The 21262-nt window shown below is 58.4% G+C and overlaps 1 protein-coding gene across 4 annotated transcripts in view; it reads left to right on the top strand.

The window, feature by feature from the left end:
- The window catches only part of DENND3 (DENN domain containing 3), a 52068-nt gene extending 30962 nt beyond the window's left edge, over positions 1-21106 (top strand). For 2 of the 4 annotated variants that reach the window (XM_086695313.1, XM_086695310.1), the window contains 10 exons: positions 1612-1871; positions 2503-2673; positions 3785-3914; positions 6960-7067; positions 9973-10112; positions 12964-13118; positions 14172-14305; positions 18879-18997; positions 19076-19213; positions 19375-21106. In XM_086695313.1, coding sequence (XP_086551439.1) covers positions 1612-1871; positions 2503-2673; positions 3785-3914; positions 6960-7067; positions 9973-10112; positions 12964-13118; positions 14172-14305; positions 18879-18997; positions 19076-19213; positions 19375-19575 — 1556 coding nt within the window. In that variant the 3' untranslated portion in view covers positions 19576-21106. Of the gene's footprint in view, positions 1-1611; positions 1872-2502; positions 2674-3784; positions 3915-6959; positions 7068-9972; positions 10113-12963; positions 13119-14171; positions 14306-18139; positions 18998-19075; positions 19214-19374 lie in introns of those variants that run through there. The other 2 variants (XM_086695311.1, XM_086695312.1) reach the window with 2 other exon arrangements.
- Positions 21107-21262: the final 156 nt, after the last annotated feature.

The following is a 21262-nucleotide window of genomic DNA, read 5'->3' as shown; positions in this document are numbered from 1 at the left end:
TGAATATTCCGGCGCCCGCACCTCGCGGGGGTGTGAGGGTCTGATGTTCCAGGTCTCGGTTCCGGTGACATCAGCAGTTCTCAGTGTGTGCCGGGGCCTGGACCGCCCCTCCCCCCGCCCCGTCAGATTCCCCGGGGACCGTCACCCTGACGCTGTTACGGAGCCGGAGAGGGACATGGTTGTGCGGGGGCTCTCGCGCTTGCCCACGTCTTTTGTCCACTTCAGATCAGGCCCCCGGCGGGGCCGGCCAGGGAGGACACGTTCTCTGCGCTCCCGAGTGGGGCATCGGCAGGAGGCACGGCGGCCAACACACAAGGCCGGGTGGCATTGGCCTGGCCACGGGTCCCGGCCCCACGCTGACCTCTGCCAGCGAGGGCTCTCCTCCCATGCCTCAGTTTCCCGATTTGTGAACGGCCTGAGACCAGTGCCTGCCTCCTGAGGTGGCCGGAAGGATAAAACGGGAGGTGGGACATGGCAAGTGCCATTAAGCGCGGCCCTGCCGTGGAGGGATGGGCGTGCGGCCCGGCAGCTGCCCGGCCAAATGACTGCCTTCTCAGGGACGGGAGCGCGTGAGACGTTTCAGCCGGGTCTTGAAGCACACGTAGGAATTTTCTGTTCCGAGCACCCTGGAGCAGCGTGTGCAGACAGGGCCCGTTTGGGGAAATAGGCGGGTATGACTGGAACGTGGGGGCGGGAAGGGGAGGAGGGGCCCAAGCCCGGAGGAACTTGGGGTCTGGCGTAGGCGAGGAACGCCGGAGTGTTTGAACAAGAGACACGGAGCTGCTCCTCGCGCCGTAGGGCGTGCTGGGCGCCCAGGGAAGCAGGCCGCGAGGCCGGGGGCAGCTCTGGAGGCAGGGCCTGTGGCAGCTCGTGCCTCTGCAGGGCGCGAGGGCAGAGGGGAACGTGCAGGTCCAGGATGCGGCGCCGGGGCCGAACGCAGCGGGGCAGGAACAGCCCCAGGAACACCTCAGGATGAGAACGGACCCGGCCTCTTAGCAGCCGGGGTGGAGTGGGGGTGGGGGGCCCCATTTCCACCCTGCAGAGAAGCAAGCACCCTCCTTTGACAGCTTAGCATCACAGCACCAGCCCCCGGAGCTGGGCTCCAGACTCGGGTCTCTCTCTGCCTCTGGAGCCCGTGAACGGTGGACATTTAGAAAGGTTACTACGTCACTTGAGTTCATCTTGGTTACGAATCATCAAATGTATTTGCTCACGTGACTGAGATGGGGCTGCTTCAGGCCAGGCTTGATCCTGTGGTGTGGGCACATCACCAAGGACCTGGTCTCTTTGTGTTCGTTTTGTCTGAGGACCGGCTCCCCCCGGGCCCCGGGATAGCTGCCGCCAGTTCTAGTGGTGACCCGGGGCTTTGCCACCTGAAGAAGGGCGTCCCGAGAGTTGCTGTGACCACCTGGCAGGCCCCATCCCTGGGCTGGGGGGCTGGAGAGGGCGATGGGCCGCCTTAGCAAGGGCCCTGGGGCTCGGAGACCTGCGTGCCGGCGCCACCTGCTGCCCGGTGTGGGTAGTGCATGGCTTCTTAAGGGGAAGTCAAAGTCCTGGCCGCACTCGCCTTCGCGGAGTGGCCCTGAGATCTCTTTTCTTTACCAAACAAAGGACACCAGAAACAGATTGACCCGGAAACATTCAAAGATTTCTACAACTGCTGGAAGGAGGCCGAGGCGGAGGCCCAGGAGGTCAGTCTGCCTTCGTCGGTGATGGAACACCTGGATAAGAACGAGTGTGTCTACAAGCTGTCGAGCTCGGTCAAGACAAATCGCGGCGTGGGCAAGATCGCCATGACCCAGAAGCGCCTGTTCCTCCTAACCGAAGGAAGGCCGGGCTACGTGGAGATCTCCACCTTCAGGGACATAGAGGTGAGAGCACGGCCCGCCAGCCCCTGCTGTTTGCTAGCTGTGAGTGCCCCTTGGTCGTAAAGGTGGTCGCCTCCCCCACGGGGACGCTCAGTGGCGCTCATCTGACGTCTCACGTGTATTTTCGAGAGGCTCGTGACACGTGTTGATCCCGCTCCCGAACCGTCCCGCGCCAGGAGAGGCAGCCGTGGTGGGTGCCGGCCGTGGGCCCCGCCTCTGTCTGTCCTCCAGCCGCCACCTGCCTCCACAGACTTCCTCCCGGAATGGCAGGGAATGAGAAGCTCGTAGGGAGGCAGAACGGACCACGTGTGAACCTGCAGACGAGTCCCTTCGTGTGCACGTGTGATGTGCTGACAGGTCACGCCTGTGGCTCGCGAGCTCTCAGACGCCAGCCTCCGGTCACCTCAGGGCCTCCCTGCTCCGCTCCTGCCCTGTCCCAGCTCTGCCCCCCTCCCCGCCCCCAGGCCGACCTTCAGCTGGCAGGTGCCCTCAGCCCTGAGCGCAGGGACAGGACAGCAGGGACCTTCCGGCCACCACTCTGTAACGTCCGCTCCGCCGGCTCCCCTCCCTGACCCCAGCGTTCCTGGGAGGGGACATCTCACTGACCAGCCTCTTCTTTTTTCTGCCTCCTTAGGAAGTCAGAAGTACCACAGTAGCCTTTCTGCTTCTGCGAATACCCACTTTGAAGATTAAGACGGCATCCAAGAAAGAAGTCTTTGAAGCTAATCTTAAGACGGAGTGTGACGTGTGGCACTTGATGGTGAAGGAGATGTGGGCCGGGAAGAAGCTGGCCGATGACCACAAGGTCCGGGGCTGGGCCGCCTGCTCCTCGCACGGCCATGTTAACGCCCAGGGGCTCAGGCGCGGTCCCGGGAGCACCGGTTGGGTCGGATGCTGTGGTTCGCGTGACCCGGCGACTGGCCAGTGTGGAGGGGCCGCCGTGGAGGGGCTGGGGCTAGACGTAGGTCCGAGTTGGGTCTTCCGGGCCCGCCTTGCTCCTGACGACCTGCCCCCACCCCCCGCCACTTCTCAGGACTAGGGTCTTGGTAGGGGGCATGTGGAGCCCCCCCCGCCCCCCTCCCCAACCCCCGCAGACTTAACTTTACAGCCCAGGGAGTTTTGTGTTTTCACTTACTTTGGGCCAGATTGGTAGCTTTGCTCACACCGAGGTAGGACTTCAGGGTCACGAAGAACAGCACAGACAGAGGCACAGACGGAGGACACACGGGGACAAGAGGTCTGTGCTGTGTAGATGGCAGGAAAGGACAGGAAAACCACAATGCAGTGGGCAGAGATGAACGGGGCCGTGGAGGGGCCGCAGGGGGCGGCACAGCCCACGATCGTCACAGGGACTGCGGGCGCCCCCCCTAGAGCAGACCGTCCATGAGGGGGGCGCTGCCCTCTGGGAGAGAAGCTCCCAGGCACCGGGGGGGTGGGGGGCCGAGACCGTGAACACGGAGGGAGTCTTTCCGTCTGCGGCAGGAAGGAGGGCCGGGTCCGTTCTGAGGTTGTAACGCTCTGACTTTCGGACCAGCCGTCTGATTTTATGCCCACTGGTTTATTTGGCACAGGCCAGTACAAACTGAAGCCCGTGGGCCATGGCTGTCTCTGTGAGGAAGGTTTTATGGGCGTACGTCCACACCCACTCGTTTACGACAGCCTGTGGCTGCTTTCCAGCTGCAGCACCGAGCCAAGTGGTTGTGACAGAGGCTGGAAGGCCCACAGCGGCCGGGCCCCCGGGGTAAACGAGCAGTGTCTGTCGCACCTGAGAGGCAGAAAGGGGTGCGACATCAGACCCGAATCCGAACTGTTCCCGTCGCCTTGAAACAACAACGCGTCTTCAGAAGTGTCGTCTTGCGTAACGTCACAAAGTCAGTGACTTCCGTGACCGTTGACGTGAGCGTGTTTCTCTGCAGGACCCTCAGTACATCCAGCAGGCGCTGACCCACGTCTTGCTGATGGACGCCGTTGTTGGCACGCTGCAGTCGCCTGGTGCCATTTACGCTGCCTCCAAGTTGTCTTACTTCGATAAGATGCGGAACGAAAGTAAGACCAGCGCGCGTCCGGCGGGGTCCTGGGGTCCTGGGGTCCTGAACGTGCCTTGAGTAGTCTTACCTGCTTGACGTTAGGGCCGATGCCTAATTTCTCACCCTGTCCTCTCAGGCAACTTGTGAGTTTACTTCTGAGCACCACACGTTCTCCTGCTTTCCCGCTGTTGCTTAACAGCTCACCCGGGAGCTCCCTGCCTAGCGGGACCCACGGAGGCTCTTCCCAGTTTGCTCCCTGAGCGGGCTTCCACTGGACACCGGGTGGGCATTGCCACGGTTCTTAGTTGCACCGGCCGGGTGAGTGGGGTGGAGCGGAGCAGGAGGCCCTCGAGTGGCTCCTGGGGCTGGCGGAATCCTCTGTGGTCGGGGACACGCCCCCGGGGAGCCGTAGGCACCCCAGCGCGTGGTCCCTTTTGCTGACCGGTGCCCGGAGGCCCCCAGGAGTACAGATCTGCTCCCCCAAGTCCCCCTGATTTGGTGAGTTTCTCCAGGTAGGAAGTCTCTGATCACCTGTATGTAGGTGTGAATCTGGCTCTCACTTTCTGGAAGCCATTCAGGGTGTGGTGGTGGACTGTTTTTGGGGGGTCACGGGTGGGGAGTAGATTCTTGAAGTCTAGGAAACAGCTGGTGGGCAAGTCGTTTGAGTTACTTCTGTTTTGTTTCAACTTTTAAATGACCTAGAACGGTCTCGTGATTTGTATAAAGGAGAGACTGTAACTGACCACTTTACTACATGCATAGTTGCCGCGGGCCAAGTCAGCCACAACATAGAATTCATGAAAACAGATGAACAAAGTAGGGATGTTTTTAAATGATCTCTAGTCCCGTTTGTGTGCAGTTTTTGTTTTTGTTTTTAAGTTTACGGTGAGAGAGACAGAGAGTGAGCAGGGGAGAGAGGCAGAGAGGGAGACAGAATCCCGAGCAGGTTCCGTGCCGTCAGCACAGAGCCCGACGCGAGGCTCAAACTCACGAGCCGTGAGATCGTGACCGGAGCCAAAGTCAGACACTCGACCAGCTGAGCCCCCCAGGCACCCCTGCACCTTATGTACCTTACTCACTTGAAGCGCACATCTCTGGTTTCACGGTATTCACGGTCCAGCTTCGGCACAGTGAATTTTAGAACGTCTTCGGCACCCCAAAAGGAAGCCCCGTAACATTTAGCAGCCACCAGCCCCTGGGCCACCACTGACGTGCTTCTGTCTGGATTCGCCTGTCCTGGGCACGTCACGTACACGTGTCCTTTCACGAGTGCCTTCTCTCATTTACCACAGCGTTTTCAGAGGGGATCCACATAGCAGGTGCCAGTATTTCCCTCCTTTTTGTGGCTGAATAATATTCCACTGTGTGGATGGACCGCTGTGTTCATTTGTGATCAAGCTGACTGGGTTTTCTGCACCATCGAGCTCTTACAAATGCTGCTGTCGTGAACATTCACGTACAGATTTCGTTTGCATGTGTGGTCCCATCCCCTGTGTACAAGCTGGAGACTCCAGATTTGTTTGTTGTTTAAAAATTTGTTTATCATGAGAGAGAGAGGCAGAACCTGAGCAGAGGAGGGGTGGAAAGAGGGGGAGAGAGGGTCCCAAGCAGGCTCCACGCTTTCAGCACAGAGCCTGACGCGGGGCTCAGTCTCAGAACTGTGAGATCACGGCCTGAGCTGAAATCGAGAGTCCGACACTTAACCGACTGAGCCACCCGAGCGTCCCGAGACTGCTTTTTAAATGTTGCAAAACCGGGAAAAACAATCTCACTTTGGCACCTTTTATTCTGCCACGTCCATCACTGTGAGATCTCTGATGCTTCCTGGTTCCAGAAACCAATCTCCATGTCCCAGAACCCCCCCCACCCCGCTTTCCCCCTCCTCCATCCCGGAAACAACCCAACCACCCCCGTGTCCCAGGACATCCCCCTCTCCCCAACGTGTCCGGAAACTCCCCCCTCTTCCCCCCTCCTGTGTCCTGGAAACCCCCCTCTCCTCCCCTGCTTGTCCCCGAAAGTCCCCCCTTCTCCCCAATCCCCCCATGTCCCAGAAACAAGTCCCCTGTGTCCCCGGAACCCCCCTCATGTCCCAGAAACTCCCCCCTCTCCCTCCCCTCCTGTGTCCCAGAACCCCCCTCCTCCCTCTCCCCCTCCCCTCATGTCCCGGCCCCCACCCCCTCAGTGACCCGGACCCCCTTTCCCGGGAGCAGTCGGGGTGCTCTGGTCCCCACAAGAGCCGCAGGAGTGACTGGAAGCAGATGTGGTCGCTCGTTGTGGTTTTTCATTGGGAACAGAATCAAACCCTACGCTTCAGGTGTTTATGTCACTCCAACCTCGTACCGAGTCTTTGTCAAGAGTTTCCGCAAAAGCCTCTGACTCCTTTACAGACGGTGGCACGCCGTCGCCACGGGGGCACCCAGCACGTGCCAGCTCACTCGGCGCCAGCCCGTCCCCCGTGACCGGGTTGTCCGGGCTCGGGGTCCCTCGTGCAAAGCTCGATGAGGCTCAGGCAGCCATCCCGGGCTCCAGTTAAGAGCCTGCGGTCCCCTCACGACGGAGGGTCTAGGAATTACACGTCACGACGCCCTGCACCCCACCCCTGGGAGGGGGCGCTACCGGCATCTCCCGGTGAGGCCGGCGATGCTGCCGGAGAGCCCGCGGTGTGCGGGCCGGTCCCCACGGCAGCCGCGGCTGTGGCCCGAGATGTCCACGGCGCCCAGGCCCAGAGGCCGCTTGGTTTTGTCTTGGGAACGTTCAGTCGCCGAGCCATGTTTTCGGTCTGGTCTCTGCTGGGTGACTCGTGGTGGCTGAGGGTGGGCAGAGGCCAGATCGCGCGGCCTCCTGGCTGGGAGGGGAGCTGTGTCACCGTCCCGCCCCTGGCGGGCACACAGACGAGCGCGAGAGCGAGAGCAAGGGGCCCCCCGGAGGCGGAGGCTCTAGTGCCCGTTTCCCCGCCTACGACGCCCTCCCCCAAAACCGACATCCAGAGACCGCCGAGGGTCTGGGCTGTGGGACGACAGCGGTCTCACCGAGTCGCGACACTAACCGAGCGCTTGCGTTTCAGTGCCCGCGGCGGTCCCCAAGACGACCTCGGAGACCCTCAAGCACAAGATAAACCCTTCGGCGGGAGAGACCCTGCCGCACGCCGTGGACGTCTTGCTCTACACGCCCGGTAGGAGGCCTGCCCTCGCTCGGGGCTGCTCTGTGTCCGGCACTTTGGGGAGCTCGGTTTGCGTTTGGGGTCAGCCCTGAAGTGGGGGGACGGGACGCGACAGGGCGAGCGGGGACCAGGCGGGGGTCTCGTTGTTCGGGTGAGGCCCTGGGCGACGAAGCGAAGCCGGGCGGCTGCTTGTGCCCTCCGCCTCGGGAAGGCCAGGCCCCAGGGAGCCACGGCGGCCCCACCGGGGCGAGCGCCCCACGGAGACTCCGCTCCCACCTAGCCATGCCTCACGTGGCGCAGCACTCTGCAGTTTAGAAAGCGCCTCCACTCACGTCCTTTCTTTTGGGGGCGTTTAACCTGGGCCTGCTTCCACTGTGATGAAGGACTGCGCCCAGGGTCTCGCGTTAGAGACTGCAGGCGTGTTTCCCTTGCCCGTCCGAATGCCCGACAACACGGTTCCCCTCCATGTGGCGAGGCTGTGGCCCTGTGTCCGGCAGACCTCCCGGCCGAGGCGCAATGGAGGACGGACGGGAATTGGTGCCGCGAGGGGCCTCAGCCTGAACACAGACCGCCGTCGTGTCACAGGCGCAAAACCGTCGAAAATGCTCTGGCTTAAGTCTGACTTGGAAAGCGCTGTGGGGCGGGCCGCTCTGAGGGCGCAACGTGTTGGAGAGCAAAGGACTTCGTCCTGGGCAGAAAAGAACCTGTGGTCTGGCGCTTTGCTTCAGCTCGTCGTGGCGTGAGCCGAGCGACAGGGAGCATCACGGATGTGCCCTCCTGTCCCCTTCGCCCTTTGCGGTTATGGCTCCACAGCTGTCTCCCAGCCCACCCGGTTCCCGAGGGCAGATGGCAGCTCGGCGGCAAAGCAGTTTCCCAGCACGAGAGGACAGTTTATCTCGTCACTGGGTGTCCTGAAGACCCAGCAAGGGGACACACTGAGCGCGGAGGAGGACAGAGCGTGGCTGGACCTCAGGGCCCTGGAGACTTACCAGGTTCATCCGGTCGAGGCTCCGTGTTGGCTGTAACACTGCAGACCAGTGGGACGGGTTTTTTTGCTTTTTTTTTTTAAATGTTCCTTTACTTTTGAGAGAGAGGGAGACACAGCATCTGAACCAGGCTCCAGGCTCTGAGCTGTCGGCACAGAGCCTGATGCAGGACCCACGAACCGTGAGATCATGACCGGAGCCAGAGTCAGACGCTCAGCCGACTGAGCCACCCAGGCGCCCGAGACAGTTTTTACTGTGGTGTCTGGATAAATGAGTATTTTTAGAGTTAAGTCGGTTTCCTGTAAATCAGAACCGACTGGACTGTGGGCTTCCTGTCACGACGGGCTAGCTGGTTCAGACCAGCCGTCCCTCCCAGAACATCTAGAAGGGCCAAAGCACAAAACGACCACGGAGAATGGTGGAGCCCCTTTATCCTGTGGAGCGACTGCCAGTTCTGTAAGCGGCATCTCAGAAGCGAGGAAGTGAGCAGAGCTGTGGCCAGTGCCGAGGGGCCGGAGGGACAAAACTGGTCAGGACCCGTCGAGAAGGGGACTACTGGTAAACCCTTTAGCGGTGGCTCCGGACCCCTCTGGTTACCCAAGCGCTAAGGAGCCAGCCCTCTGGCCTCGAGGCATCCCGGTCCCTGGTGAGACTGAACAGTGTAGGGTGGTATCTCCCCAAGGGGGCCAGTGGAACGAATACCCCAGGAAGAGTGACACATTCGTGTCTCCTTGACGTGTGACAGAGGTGATACGACAGAGCAGGGGTTTGAGGGAAGGACTGTCTTTACCATATGTGATGTCAGGGATGTTGCGTATCACATGGAAAACACGAGGCTTGACCGCACGACAGATCACACAGTCGGTTCCAGGTGGATGGAAACCTACGTGCGAAAGCCACTGACGAACGTAAATGAAGACAGCACCCAGCTTCTAGCAGAGAACAGAGGAGAGCATGTTCGTGACCTTGGGGTAGAGAAGGAGACTGTACGTCCACGCGAGCCGTGAAGGAAGAGACTGGTGGAGTTCGCTACTGAGATGATGGAATTATAAACAGACACTTTGGAGGGAGCGAACCAGGTGGTCGCAGAGTGGCAGGGGCTCTGGCAAGGGCTCGGGTCAAGGGTGGGCACAGAGTGGCTGCACATCCGGGAGAGGAGCACAACCCAGCTCAGAGACGGGCAAGAGACCCGGGGCGCCGGGGGGGAGGGGGAGGCTCCGTTGGTTGCGCGCCCGACGCTCGACTTCAGCTCAGGTCATGATCCCAGGGTCGTGGGATCGAGCCCCACGTCAGGCTCTGCTCTGACAGCAAGAAGCCTGCTTGGGATCCTTGCTCTGCTCGCTCTCTGCCCCTCCCCTGCTTGCGTACACACACGCTTGCTCACTCCCTCGCTCTCAAACACCTTTACAACACGGGCGAGAGAGGTAATACCTCACCACGGAGGACAGCCCCCACGTGGCCGCTTAAAGGCCGCAGCCTCATGAGCAGTTAGGGAAATGCAAAGACCTGACAGTCAAAAACCCAAAAGCTTCATGCCCTCGGAACGGCCATCGGAGGGCCCGCCCCACCGGGTGCCGGTGAGGATGTGGGGCCGGAGGCAGCGGCTCCTGTCCCGGCTCTCCACGCCGCACCCCCTTCCCGCTTTCCACGCCTGGCGCACCCCTGCTGCTCCTCTGCCCCCTGCCTGGGACCCCCTTCTTCAGCGACGGCCCTGCCGACTGCGGCTCTCCGGCTCTCCGGGCGGAGCCGGCTCCCTCCCGAGACTTCAGGCTCCAAAGCTCGTGCTCTCTTCCTGTCCGGGGCACCCGGCGTGGGCCTGGCCCTCGGCAGGTACTCGGGCAGCGCCGGTGCCCGAGTGATGGCACCAGTCACGTGCACGTGCATCCAAGGGTTTCCCTTTGAAAACGTCTTTGGGTTGTTTACTTCTTCAGGGCATCTAGACCCGGCAGAAAAAGTTGAAGACGCTCGCCCCAAATTATGGTGTGCTCTAAGTGAGGGCAAAGTGATCGTGTTTGACGCTTCCTCCTGGACGATTCACCAGCACTGCTTCCGAGTGGGCACTTCTAAGCTGGTGAGTAAGCAGGGCACTGTGCAGGGCGGCACTTTTCCAGACGAAGCTGCGATTCTGCAAAGACGGAGAAGTCCACCTGGGCCCGGCAGTGGGACAGGGTATCCCACAGCATCACTCCGTATTGTCAATAGCAGGTCTTTAGGTTTTTCTGAGAGAGAGACAAGGCATGTGTGAGTGGGGGATGGGGCAGAGGGAGGGAGAGAGAAAGAGGATCTTCAGCAGAGCCCAGTGCAGGGCTCGATCCCACGACCCTGGGGTCATGACCTGAGCCGAAATCGAGTCAGACACGCAACCAACTGAGCGTCCCGAGAACCCCTGTTTTTATTCTAAGTTTAATTTTTTCATTGTTATGTGCGTTTCAAAGACTTTTTAAGGAATAGAATAACTTAAAATCCTAGTTACAATCAAATCGAAAGGCCGCCTTGTGAGGCCATCTCTGCTGTCCCCAGTCAGGCCAGGTAACAAGTAAAGCAGTAAGTTCTCCCAGTTACATATGTGAAAACACTGTCCTCGTCTCACCGAGATTTTCTTTGCTGTTGAACAGAAAGAAACTTGGGTAATTATCTCAAGAAAGTGCTCCCACCTCTGGACGTTGCAGTTCAGAGCAGGCCACCTGAGGTATCTTTGGGCCGCGAAAGAAAGACATTTTACTAAAATTATACCAGTTCTCAGGGAGATGCCTCAAAAGAAAGGGCTTTTTCCAAATGATTATTTCTGAAATTAGTAAGCGGGCTTCCTTTTCTAATTTATGGGGCTATTTGTCGGTAAAATTAAAGCTAGCAGTTTTTTAGAAACTCTTTCTTCGGACTTCAAGAGGAGGAGCAATGAACCACCGTCCACACTCACTGTGCCTGGGGTCAGATCTGGTCTCACCCCGTCCACCATGATGCCAGGTTTACTCGGAAGCCTACTTGTATTTGGAAATCTGCGTTCGGTTGCCGGGAGAGGGTCGCACGTGTCACGGATGAACACAGGAGAGACCGTCCTCAAGTGGAAAGTGAAGCGGCTCGGGAAACTGCAAGTCAGGAAGGCGTCAGGAACGCCTTTGAGTGACGTGGTTGGATGGGTTGAGATGCTCGCATAAGCACAGCTCTGTTTCACGTGTTTGTGCGACCGTGGGTCTCTCCAGTGTGTCAGTCCTCAATTTCTAATTTCCAAGTCTCCAAAAACAGGGCACCCGGGTGGCTCGGTGGGTTCAGCGTCCGACTTCAGCTCAGGTCATGATCTCAAGGTTCATGAGTTTGAGCCCCACATTGGTCTCTGCTGTCAGCACAGAGCCCACTTCGAATCCTCTGTCCCCGTCTCCCTCTGCTCCTTCCCCTCTCAAAAAGAAATGAGCATTTTTTTTAATAAGTTATACAGGGGCATCTGGGTGGCTCAGTTGGTTAAGCGTCTGACTTTGGCTCAGGTCGTGATCTCACGGTTTACAGGTTCGAGCCCCGCATCAGGCTCTGTGCTGACAGCTCGGAGCCTGGAGCCTGCTTTGGATTCTGTGTCTCCCCCTCGCTCTGCCCCTCCCCCACTTGCACCGTCTCTCGCTCTCTTTCTCTCTCTCAAAACTAAATTAAAAAAACTTAAAAAACAAAGTTACACAAAAACATCTATAAATTACCATTGGTTGTTGACTTTTCTAGGCCGGAAACCCAGAGAACCCTCTCTCGCTACAGAACGGAAAACCGTGGGCAGTTGTGTTTGTGATTAGTCTAGTCAGTCCTCATTATTTGCACATTCCATGTTTGCAAACTCACCCGCTTGCTAGAGTTTATTTTAACCCTGAAACAAATACAGTATTTTCACGGTTATCCGCAGACGCACACGTGCGGAGCGGGGGAAGGAAGGAGCTGTTGGTGTGCGTTCCCAGCCGAGGTCAAACCCGTGGATGCTGTGCCTTGTTTCAGCCCCTGCTGGACACAAGGGTCCTCTTGGCGGCCTATTTAGTGCCACGGTTTTGCATTCTCGTGTTGTAATGGTGATTTTTGCTGCTTAAAATGGCCCCCGGTGTAGAGCTGGGGTGCTGTCCAGTGTCCCTAAGCCCAAGAAGGCCGTGACGGCCCTTCGTGAGAGAGTCAGGCACTAGGCGAGCTGCGCTCAAGCACGAGTTGAAGCGCACTTGGCCAGGAGTCCGGTGTTAATGAGTCAGCAGCGGATAAAAAATCAGATGTCTTTTTTAAAAAAAATTTTTTTTAACGTTTATTTCTTTATTTAGTTAGTTTTTTTTTTTTTTATTTTTTTTTCAACGTTTATTTATTTTTTTTGGGACAGAGAGAGACAGAGCATGAACGGGGGAGGGGCAGAGAGAGAAGGAGACACAGAATCGGAAACAGGCTCCAGGCTCTGAGCCATCAGCCCAGAGCCTGACGCGGGGCTCGAACTCACGGACCGCGAGATCGTGACCTGGCTGAAGTCGGATGCTTAACCGACTGCGCCACCCAGGCGCCCCTAACGTTTATTTATTTTTGAGACAGAGAGAGACAGAGCATGAACAGGGGAGGGTCAGAGGGAGACACAGAATCTGAAACAGGCTCCAGGCTCTGAGCGGTCAGCACAGAGCCCGACATGGGGCTTGAACTCACAGACTGCGAGATCATGACCTGAGCCGAGGTCTGCCGCTTAACCGACCGAGCCACCCAGGCGCACCAAAAATCAGATGTCTTTAGACAGAAGCACTTTGAACACATAACAAGTTTACGTACTGATCGGCAGACAGAAACGTGGCCAGGGCTCGCGGGAACCGAACCCCGGGTCCCCCCCAGGGGCGGAGGTTTGGGGCTTGCCGGGAGTGGGTAGGACAGAGCTCCTGGGAGAAACGAGAGGGGCCAGTATTCGTGACGCGTTCTCCGACCGCTGTCAGAACTGCATGGCGATGGCGGAGCAGAGCCAGGTGTGGGTCGGCTCAGAGGACTCCGTCATCTACATCATCAACGTCCACAGCATGTCCTGCAACAAGCAGCTCACGGACCACCGCTCCGGGGTCACGGGCTTCGCTGTCCAGAGCGGGGCGCCCAGGTACGGCCGGGCCCTGCCGGGAGAAGGGGCCGCTTGGCTCCCGGGCGGGGAGGGCCGGGAGTCCCTAGGGGGAAGGGTCCGCGGTCGCCGTGGCGACTGCCTCCTGGCACCGGGCCGGCCTGTCCTGAGCAAAGTCGCGAGACGTTCTCGTCTGTGTCTGGCCCTGAGTACAGAGGCGCGGGTCTCTGCTGTGGGCCAGCTCCGGGGTGAGCGTGGGGCTCAGGCGGCCGCTTCCTCGCCTGTCCTCGGCGGCTGCCGGTCTGCCCCAAGTCTTTGGCTTGCGGACACAGCATCCCGTCTCTCTGTCTTCACACGGTGTTTTCCGAGTCCAAATCTCCCTGCTGAGGATGCCCGGCATAGCGGATCAGGGCCCATCCTGTTAACTGTCGCTTGAATACTCCCGTAGAGGCCCTGTTTGCAAGTAGTGCCGCGTACTGAGGCCCTGGGGGTTCGTGGTGGCCCTTGGTTGGGGGGTGCAGTCCGACTCCTAACACTTTTGCTTCACTCATTCTTTGTCTTTACCGTACTAAGAACGTCAGCCCGAAGGCAGGCACCCGTGTTCTGCTCTTTGCCGCGTGTCCTGTGCCTAGAACAGGGCCTGGCACACAGTAGGTCCTCATTTACTGTCACCTGCTTCACCACCTGGGCCCGGGGCCCACGGCCCTGAAGCTTGTCTGCTGCCCTGTCCCTTAGTTTCAGGGGTGCCGTCTGTCCTCAGGCCTGGCTCAGACAGCAGCAGGTGCCGCCCGGAACCTCAGCCGCTATCACGAGGGGAGGGGGCCGGGGCGGCACGTCCTGCGTAAGGGGCGAGATTTCACTCAGCCGCCACGTTAGGGTCTGCGGAGCCGGCAGCAAACACCGACGGGCGAGGACCGGCCTCCTCCGCAAACCGTCTTCTCCTGCGGGATCGGTTAGCCCCTTGCTAATCGTTCCCGCGACACGGGCAGCGTTCGCTTGGGCGAGAATCACCGTGCACGCTGTGGACCTTTATCTAATGGTAACTTCGTTGGCTTCCGTGTCAAGTGTTTTACACCCGTGTGTTCGCACCCCCAGCAAGGTGTATTCGTGCAGCGCGGACGGGACGGTCCTGGCCTGGAACGTGAGCTCCCTGCGCGTGACCAGCAGGCTCCAGCTGCCGGGTGGCGGGCTTTCGTCCATCCGCCTGCACGACGGCTGTCTGTGGTGCTGTAAGTCCTCAGTCTCTGCCCCCACGAGGGGCCCAGAGCCCTGCTCTGGGGGGAGGGAACCCCAGGACGGCCTGCGGCCGGTCTGCTCTGCCTCACGCGTCTTCAGCTGCCTGCCGCCTCCCGTGTCTGCGGCTTCCGGGAGCCCTCTGTGGCCCTGTCTCTGTGTGTCAGCGCGCGGGCTCGGGTTGACCCCACGTTTACCCCTCGGAGAAAGCGTCAGACTCCCCTTGGAAGCTGCCGCCCCACCTTACGTCCCCGCCCGCGGTGTGTGCCAGTTGTGATCCCTCTGCGTCCCCACAAAACGTGTTGCGTTTGGTACCGTAACCACCCTCGTGGGGCCGCCTGCCTTTCCCAGCCGCGTGCTCGTCTGCCGCGCGTGTCGTCCCTGCAGAGACGTGGGCTCGTCAGTCTGCGCACCTGCGGTGCCGTGAGCAGGCTTGCGCACGAGGCTTCTGTCGTCTTCGCGCCTTTCCGTGCCCCACTGCCCCTTCTGTCTTTGTCGCTCCGTCGAAAAGGACGCGGGAAACGAGAACTCCTTACATTCAGTTTTTCTTTTTAGCGCCACATTTTCTGCGTTTTGCTTTACCTTTTAGCGGTTGCTCTAAGAACTGCAACCCGCAGGCTTACCTGTCACAGCCGGCCCGAAGCAACCAGGACCCCCCTCCACGTATCACGTATGCAGCTCACACGAGTATGATCAGTTCCATTTACCTCCTCCCGCCCCTTTGGCTGTCGCTGTTAAGAGCAGTATTTTAATGCCGTCGGGATAAAGCTCGGAAAATATCGTTAACGTTTTTGTTTACGCACCCCCTGGTGTTGGCCTGTACGGTCACCATTTCGGGGGAGCTTCGTGCCTGGTTTGCCTCTGGCATCATTCCCCTTAGTGTTTCTCATGGCCGGAGTCGGCTGTAAACAGACCGATCTTTTCCACACACTCTAGCGGTCTCTTTCCAGTTTTGCGTAGCCCTGTCTGTTCCTGATGAGAAGTCCACCGTCGCTGCTGCTGTTCTGCCGAAACGACCTGCCTGTGGCTGCTTGCGGGCCGTTCTTTGCTTTCGGGAGTTGGGCTACGCTGCGCTCAGGCGGGAGGCCTTCGTGTCTGTCTTGCTTGCTGTTTACGTTCAGTGGGGGAGACTTGGAACCGTTATCTCTTCGAGTATCTCCTTTATCCCTTCTCTTTCTCCATGTCTTCTGGGATCCTGACTTTTTTTTTTAATGTTTATTTTTGAGAGAGAGAGGATGCAAAGCCGGTTCCAGGCTGACAGCAGAGAGCCTGAGGCAGGGCTCAAACTCACAAACCGCGAGATTATGACCTGAGCCAAAGTCGGGTGCTTAACCGATAAGCCACCCAGGCGCCCCTGGGATTCTGTTTATATACATACGTGTGTGTGTATTCATTCTAGAATTATATTGGAATATAAGACATATATTCTAATATACACATTAGACCATTCGATAACACCCCACCTGTCTCAGGCTGTACTTTTTTCATGTTTTTCTCAGCTTCAGTTCGGTTAAGACCTAAAGCTTCCTCTGTCCTGTCTGCTGTTGAACCTGTCCGGCAACTTTTCATTTCAGTCCGAGAGGTTCACGTATTTTACATTTTTAAAGAACCTGCATTTCTCTTCTACATTCTTTGTGCCCATGTGTCCTCTTTATACTTTCCTGGAAGTTATGACATTTGTTTGCAGTCAGAAGTCCTTCTCTGCCGGGTCCCAGGGCATCTGTGGGTCTGCTTCCGTTCACGGCTTTTCTACTGAGTTGTAGGGCTGCCTTCATGCTTGGGGTGTAAAGGGACTTTGTTGTGTCCTGGGTGTTGTGGATGACACATCAAAGAGACTCTGGGTTAAAGCCGCCTTTAAAGAGCATTATTTTATCCTGGAAGGTCGCTAAATGACTGGCCCATCATCTTGAGCCTGTGTAGAGGCTTCCTTTTAGGTTTTTCTTTGGTCGATATATTGCAGTTTTGACCTTGTTCCTAGAGTACATAACGCTTCGTTCTGGCGTAGTCTTTATTTTATACGCATGGCTCTTTGAGGGTCTCAGGGAAATGCCCGAGGCACACACACCGGGCCTTCCCAGCTAGATAAGCTACAGCGTTGAAGTAGGTCTCTTCCTGGGCCAAGGATCTGAGAATTTTTACATAGATGTTTGGGCTCCCTCGTTGGGGGGTGTTCCCTCCCTCTCTTTCCGGCCACACTGGCAGCCTAGCCGTGCCCTCGGCCATGGCGGACTGCAGCATACGCTAGAACACCTTTCCTCGGCGTCCCACAAAGAACCGGGAAGTACCTTTAGGGAAAACCTGGTGTTTCTTTTCTTTCGAGGATCGTAGGCCTCAGCTCTCCCTTATCTCCACGGGCTGTCTGTGTGTGTGTGTGTGTGTGCGCGCGCACGCGTGCACCACCCACCCCTGGATGCATTTTGGACTCAGAGCTGACCAGACCTTGGGCTAAAAGGTGCCTGTTAAATGCAGGGAGGGAGGTAACAGATTAGAGTGAGGACAGATAGCTTTGCTCTAAGGACAGGATCCCTTTTACCTTCCAAGTTAACTGAACACGGTAAGCAGTTTTCCTATTTAACAACAACGAGAAAAGTACAAGACAAACGCAGAGTTTCTTGAGGCAACAGAGAGCACGTGCCTGGAAAGTGTTGTCCCTGAACGAGAGTCACAAGCAGAAATCTGGGTCGCTCATCACATGTTACCAGTGCACATGCCGGGCCTGTGTCCGTGTCTGTGTAAACTCGGGACATCTGTGTGCACTGAGGCGGAACCTGGAAGATCGTGAGCCTGAAGGGACGGAATGTTCTAGCCCAGTAGCACCATGTGAGACCTTCGTGTCTACCCCCGGGGCTGCAGGGGAAGCAGCCCACGCCGTGTGCCCAGGTCATCTCCTGGGTGGGGAGTAGACCCCAGTCCCACACCTGCAGGCGGACGTTTGCACCTTGAGGTTGCTGGCGCACCCGTGGCTCAGGCTGTGGCCTTCAGGTAGGCACGTCCGGGTTCAAATCCGGGCTTGGTCTCTGGGCAGCTGATCACTTTGGGCAGGTCCCTCACGGGCTCTTGGGAGTGTGTGTCTTCGTTGGAAAAGTGAGCTAGAGGGGCGCCCGGGTGGCTCAGTCGGTTGAGCGTCCGACTTCGGCTCAGGTCATGATCTTGCGGTTCGTGGGTTTGAGTCCCACGTCGGGCTCTGTGCTGACGGCTCGGAGCCTGGAGCTGCTTCGGATTCCGTGTCTCCCTCTCTCTCTGCCCCTCCCCTGCTCTCACTCTGTCTCTCTCTGTCTCTCTCAAAAATAAATAGTAAAAAAAGTGAGCTAGAGAGGGTGCCTGGGGGGCTCAGTTGGTGGAGTATTCATTCGGCTCTTGATATCGGCTCAGGTCATGATTGCTATTTGTGAGTTCGAGCCCCATAAGGGCTCAATGCTGACAGCTCAGAGCCCGACTGGGATTCTCTCTCTCCTTCTGTCTCTGCCCCGCCCCCACTTGTGCTCACCCTTGCTCCCTCTCAAAATAAACTTCAGAAAGAAAAGTGAGATAGAAATCCCACCCTCCCCTTCGAGAGCCACGGTCGTTGGCGCGCTGAGCGTTGGTGACGGCAGCCTCTTCTGTCCACGCCAGCTTCACATGCCGGGGCTCGTTCTGCCGGGGCCGCTTCCTGGGGCCACGCGTCCAGCGCACTGAGGAGGGCTCTGGGGAGGGGGACAGAAGTGCCTGTCCACAGGGTGAGCCCAGGTGCTCCCAGCCAGCAGCAGGTGTCCTGGGGCCTCACGGCTCAGTCCAAGTAGGTAAGGGTTTCTGGCTGTCAGGCTCCCCGCGGATGAGGCTTTGCTTATTAGGTCTCAGAAAAACCACACCGAACGGAGCCTAGAAGCAGGAAGGTGATGTGACGGCAGCTCGCACTTTCCGTGACTGAAAACTCAGCTGGGCTTCCAGTCCTGGGGTGGCCACGGCCGGCAGGGGTCCCTGTGTGTCAAGGCCGAGTGCCGGGGGTCCTGTGGTCCGCTCGCAGGGGACGGGAAGCCAGAGTGGCACAGCCCGGGGCCGCTCCCACGTTCCACCTCACGGGCTGCTGTGCCCTCCTGCCCCCGTGTGTGCGAGGCTGGCCCGGTGGCCGCAGCGCCGGGGGCGGGCGGCCGAGCAGGAAGCACGGAAGACAAGGACGGGCTTCGCGGCGTTTCCGTCCCTCCGTGTCCGGGGCTGCCCCGCAGCCGGTGTCTCCACGTTCCCCGCTGCCCGGAGCCTGGTGACCTACAGCTCTCGGGACGTGCAGACGCTTGGCTTGCAAGACGACCTTTTCCTTGAGCCGTAAACGGAAGCACTTAAGTGGCCTGTGGCGCTGTCCCCTATAGTTCTAAGTGCCGACAGGGTGAGGGCAGGCCGCACCTTCTAGTGACAGGAGGAGACCCGGAACGTCCGCATTTGCAAAGCCTCAGGAGGGGCCGCGGGGCGGACGGGTCACCGGGGTCCTCGGAGCAGCGTGCCGGCGCCCGAGCCGGCACCAGGCGGCAGCCGGTTGACCCTTCCGGCGGCCCCGGGGCACCCGCCTTCCCTCACGCTGGCTCTTCTGCTCCGCAGGCACAGGTAGCGGCATCGTGGTCGTGACGACAGGTGGATCTCTTCGTCAGGAACTGAAGGTGGAGGAGAACTCTAAGGACGCGAGCACCTCCTTCCTGGGTTTCCAGCTCCTCCCCGAGGTACCCATCCCGGCAGCGCCCTCCGGCGGCACAGCGGAGCGGGCGCGGCCACCAGCCACACTGTGATTCCCGTTTCAGCAGGAGCAGCTGTGGGCGGCGTGTGCCGGGCTGGACGGCGTCTACATCTGGAGCCTCAGGGACCTGGCCCGGCCCCCTCAGCGGGTCCACCTGCAGGACTGCGCCGAGGTCAGCTGCATGATCAGGGTGAAGAAGCAGGTACGGCCGGGGCCACGCCTCCCCGGAGCACCCCCCCGCCCCAGGCTCCTGCCCTGCCCTCGAGGCCGGTCCGGGAAGGACTGGATTTGGGGGCACACAGGGGTCTCCCCGCCCAGGCCCGGCGGCGTGTGGCCGACGCCCCCTCCGTCTCTCCTTGGCAGATCTGGGTAGGCGGCACGGGCCGGTCACAGGGGAAGTACAAAGGGAAAATCTATGTGATCGACGCCCAGAGGAAGACAGTGGAAAAGGAGCTGGTGGCCCACACGGACGCGGTAAAGACCCTGTGCTCGGCAGAGGACAGATACGTGCTGAGCGGGTCGGGCAGCGGGGAGGGGAAGATCGCCATCTGGAAAGTCGAGTAAACGTGGGTGAACGTGCCGAGCCGGGCTGTGCTCTGAGGGCCTCGTGCCTTCTGCCCCTTGCCGGCGCTCCCCGGAGAAGGTGGCCGGGGGTGGGGGCCGGTCTGGGCCCCGCTGGGGGCGGGGGCACCGCCGTGTCCCCTGCACGTGCCGGTTTGGCTCCTCGGCCTCCTGACGCATAACGCACTTTCTCTCTCGCACTTTCCTGATTAAACTGTGCCAACGGTGTCTCGGGTTGGGGTGCTTCTCAGGCAGGCGGATGCATCAACTTGCTAATAACCTCTGTGAAGTTACCCAGTGTTGTCTAGAAGGTTCCAGAACCCATGACCAAGAGCGAGCGCCGGAGCCGGTTGGAAGGGATTTAGCCAGATCACATACAACCTGCAGACCTCATTTCTCTGGTTCTGCCTTCTCTACTTCATTCAATGAATACATTCTAAGCATCAGGCTTACAGGAGACCTACGGCCTTCGGTTGGCTTCTTGTTGCCAGAAAAGTTCACGAGAGGAGGTGTTTTTTAAATGACCGCTTTGTGGTTGAACGGATTTGTGCCTGCCCTTGCTTTCCCCATCAGAGCAGGTGACCCAAAAGGGGACAGGGAGGGGACAGAATGCGATGAAGGTGTGTGCACAGGGGTTGGGCTCACTGAGGCAGGATCTGGATTTAAGGTGAAATTCTTATAATGAAGAAACCTAGAGAAACTTTTCTACCAAAGATCACAGATGAAAACTTTCGTATAAAATAGCACACACAACCTCGTCTTCCGGTGAAGTTGCCGTCATTTACCTTAACGTACGTTTCACCTGTCTGCATGTGGAGTGCACGCCAGACATGTCTGTAGGAGGTGCTTTATTATTTAACCGAAGATGATCTCATTAGCTCTAAATAACTACACATTTGCAGAAAAAGACCTTTTATACGTTTGTACTATAACATTGAGATTTCATTCTCTCCGGGTCCAACAGGGAGGGTGTTCTGGTATGGTTATGGGCTGAGGAGGGGCACCCGCCTGACGCACCGTGTGAGGGCCCGTGGCCTGTCCCCCGTGGACCCGCCACGAGCTCAGCCGTGGAGGGGCCTGCTGGACTCTGCCCTGGGTTTTTGGAATCAGACACTGTGCTGGACCTCACTCACCCTGGGAGGTCTCAGAGGGTCTCTGGCCAAGTTCTGGTAGCATCTACAGGATCTCCAGACGAAAGCTTTGACCAGGCCCCGGGCTGGGTCTACAGGACCTAAGCGTTTTGCAAGGTCCAGACCACTGACCCAGATTTTGGGGTGCTCTGGGAATGTGGTACAGAGAACAGCCAGGTGGGCTCATGCCCCCATGACTGTGCTTACGAAGGGGGTGTGCTCCCGACTTCCAGAAGGAAGACTCGGCCATAAACAAAGCGTGGGAGGTTGAATTCTGCTTTTGCAAACACATGGAAGATTGCGGTCAAATCCTGTCAGAAACACACATGAATTATTTAATGTCCGTCCCCACGTGACCAGGCGTTTTCACCTTGTCAACAGTAAATTCCTTTATTAAAGACTGAGGTCTTGTTTTCGTTCTTTATCCAACATTAACCGGTGGGAGAGATCTGTGAAATAAGACAGGACCCCTTTGGATTTGCTGTTAATTCCGAGCGCCCATCAAGTTGTTCTAATGCAGGCGTTTCATTTCCTTTATTGTTGGTGATAATTTCCAAGAT

This window comes from Puma concolor, chromosome F2 (assembly GCF_028749965.1).
Source record: "Puma concolor isolate L17-30 chromosome F2, mPumCon1.1.hap2, whole genome shotgun sequence".
Taxonomy (NCBI): Eukaryota; Metazoa; Chordata; class Mammalia; order Carnivora; family Felidae; genus Puma; species Puma concolor.
This window is presented reverse-complemented; position numbering and strand designations above follow the sequence as displayed.